A 1991-nucleotide genomic window follows, 5' to 3' on the forward strand; every position below is an offset into this window, starting at 1 on the left:
AAAACTGTTCTATAGACAACTTCCGAGGCGATGCTGGATTATTTGTATTTGGCTAGTATACGCGATGATATGTTTCTGAGTAACACGATTGAGGCTGGTTCCTTGCAAATGGAAATTCATTTCGCTTTTAGACATTAAATTTTTCTTCCTTGTCTCACACTCATCTTTCTGGTGCCCAAGAGAGCAACAGAACAACTTTGAGATACTCCCTGCATGGTGGCGCGACGATCTTTGCAACTATCTCTGATTTTCAAGCAACTGATGAAAATTCTTTCCTCTTTTGTAAGGATAATATGGGAACAAAGTGGGTAGGACATGAAAGGTATACGATTTACATAGGCGAATCATGGGTGGTATAGACAGAGAGTCTCTTCTCATGGCAATGCTCCCGTACAACCTCAGAGCACAACACAGGTCGTGCGAGTTAAAGAATCTGTTCCTCGAATGGTTATCTGCCGCGTCTCCTCGATACATGCCCGAAGTATATCTCTAGGAAGAGAACGGGTATGTTGTCGACCTCGAGGACGAATTGATAGCACTGATGCCGGGGCGAGGCAGCGCGTACTGGGGTCCCACGGTGAAGATACCCTCAGGAGAGCGTTCATTTGAAAGGATGGTGATATTGTCTGGAATACGCTCAAAGCGATTGAATGGGTTTCTCCACATGATGGCTGAGAACCAAATAATGGAACCTCATTCACGTTGGTGCACTGGAAGTCAATGGTACATTTGTCATGTATAGATTTTTCTGTTATTGAACGATGCGGTCGCGTAAAGAACTGGCCTTGACCATCATCAACCTTTATGGTTTACATTTACTCACACTGCTGTTCACTGTGTGGACTGAATAAGGAGGAAATGCAAGTGCTCGTCAGTCGTTCTGTTCGCGTTGTTGAAACTGACATTAGCTGCGATCTCAGGACATCTGAAACAAATGCAACAGTGAAGAATGACCTCTCCAGGCGAGGGTGGGGCCGGGCCTGTTCTTTTAATCTTGACTGGGATGGACCCTGACCCTGACCCACCAGAACCCGGTTTCGACCAATGGATCGGACAGCGAGGATGATCAATTGTACGCGTCGTCATTCCCGACGTGCTCCAAGCATATCTTTTCCTGCGCGCTGGCCGACGTGACGAGCCGAGCATCGAGGCAATGAGTGTCTTTGGACCACGGGAAAAACAGGTGCTGCACACAACTTCGGTATTCGACGTGTTCAGGCTACTGACTGAGCAGGTGAACGAGATGGCAGCCAGGGTTGGAGGTGGCGGAGGTAGCGGAGGTGGTATCTGCACTGGAGGCCTACGGGGCTGTTTGTGGCCCGCTCTCTGCGGCCGAGTCATATCGGGTGAAGGGCATGTGCCGCCAGTGATCCTAATTTGGACAGACGGACGCTGCGAATGCCAACATCTTACCTGTATTAAAATCATCAAATAGTCGGGCACATATGAAAAAAACAATATTTCGAGTCTTCATGTATGATGGACCTCGGGTACGTGCTATAGCGATCGGTGACTGACGCTAGCACGAGTTGAGAACAGACATCGAAATAAATAAGCGTCAAGACCCCTATTTGAAAGAGTGCAGAGGTTGACTTTGGCGTGCATGATTCCTGCCAGTTTCCACCCGTCTTTCCTTCCAACTGCCATGTCCTACCCATACTTGCCTATAATCTCTGTCCTCAACTACCATCCCTCCGAAGGCAACGCCGGTGTCCCTATTTTTGTCCAACTTTACTTCTACTATCCTACCCGAGAACAAATATATCTACGTCTGAACATTGGCTGGACAGCAGTCACCACTCAAGTCTCCAAGATTTCCGAAAAATATCACCGTTATCATCTTCGTGCTACGATTCCGCACAGAATGCGTTATCTGAAGGTTGCCCTTAGCATCGAGGTAGTTGACTCGCAGAACAACGTTCTCCATTCTGTCTTCGTTGGCTACTTTACCTACAAGGAACCCGATATTCCCGTACAGGTTCCGCCAGTCT

General features: G+C 47.9%; 2 protein-coding genes across 2 annotated transcripts; one reads left to right on the forward strand and one right to left on the reverse strand.

Moving 5' to 3' along the window:
• Nucleotides 1-489: 489 nt before the first annotated feature.
• On the reverse strand, nt 490-1341 carry BT62DRAFT_1014457 (uncharacterized protein; the record flags this gene model as incomplete). Its single annotated transcript, XM_043178218.1, has 2 exons — nt 490-626; nt 1026-1341. 2 exons carry the CDS (start codon nt 1339-1341, stop codon nt 490-492), a joined length of 453 nt encoding a protein of 150 aa, XP_043032556.1.
• Nucleotides 1342-1645: 304 nt separating this feature from the next.
• On the forward strand, nt 1646-1972 carry BT62DRAFT_1014458 (uncharacterized protein; the record flags this gene model as incomplete). The annotated part of the gene is made up of 1 exon (XM_043178219.1): nt 1646-1972. A coding segment is annotated over one exon (327 nt), but the record flags the coding sequence as incomplete, so codon positions are not given.
• Between the last annotated feature and the right edge of the window lie 19 nt (nt 1973-1991).

The sequence above is a fragment of the Guyanagaster necrorhizus genome (genome assembly GCF_019112545.1).
Source record: "Guyanagaster necrorhizus MCA 3950 unplaced genomic scaffold BT62scaffold_136, whole genome shotgun sequence".
NCBI lineage: Eukaryota > Fungi > Basidiomycota > Agaricomycetes > Agaricales > Physalacriaceae > Guyanagaster > Guyanagaster necrorhizus.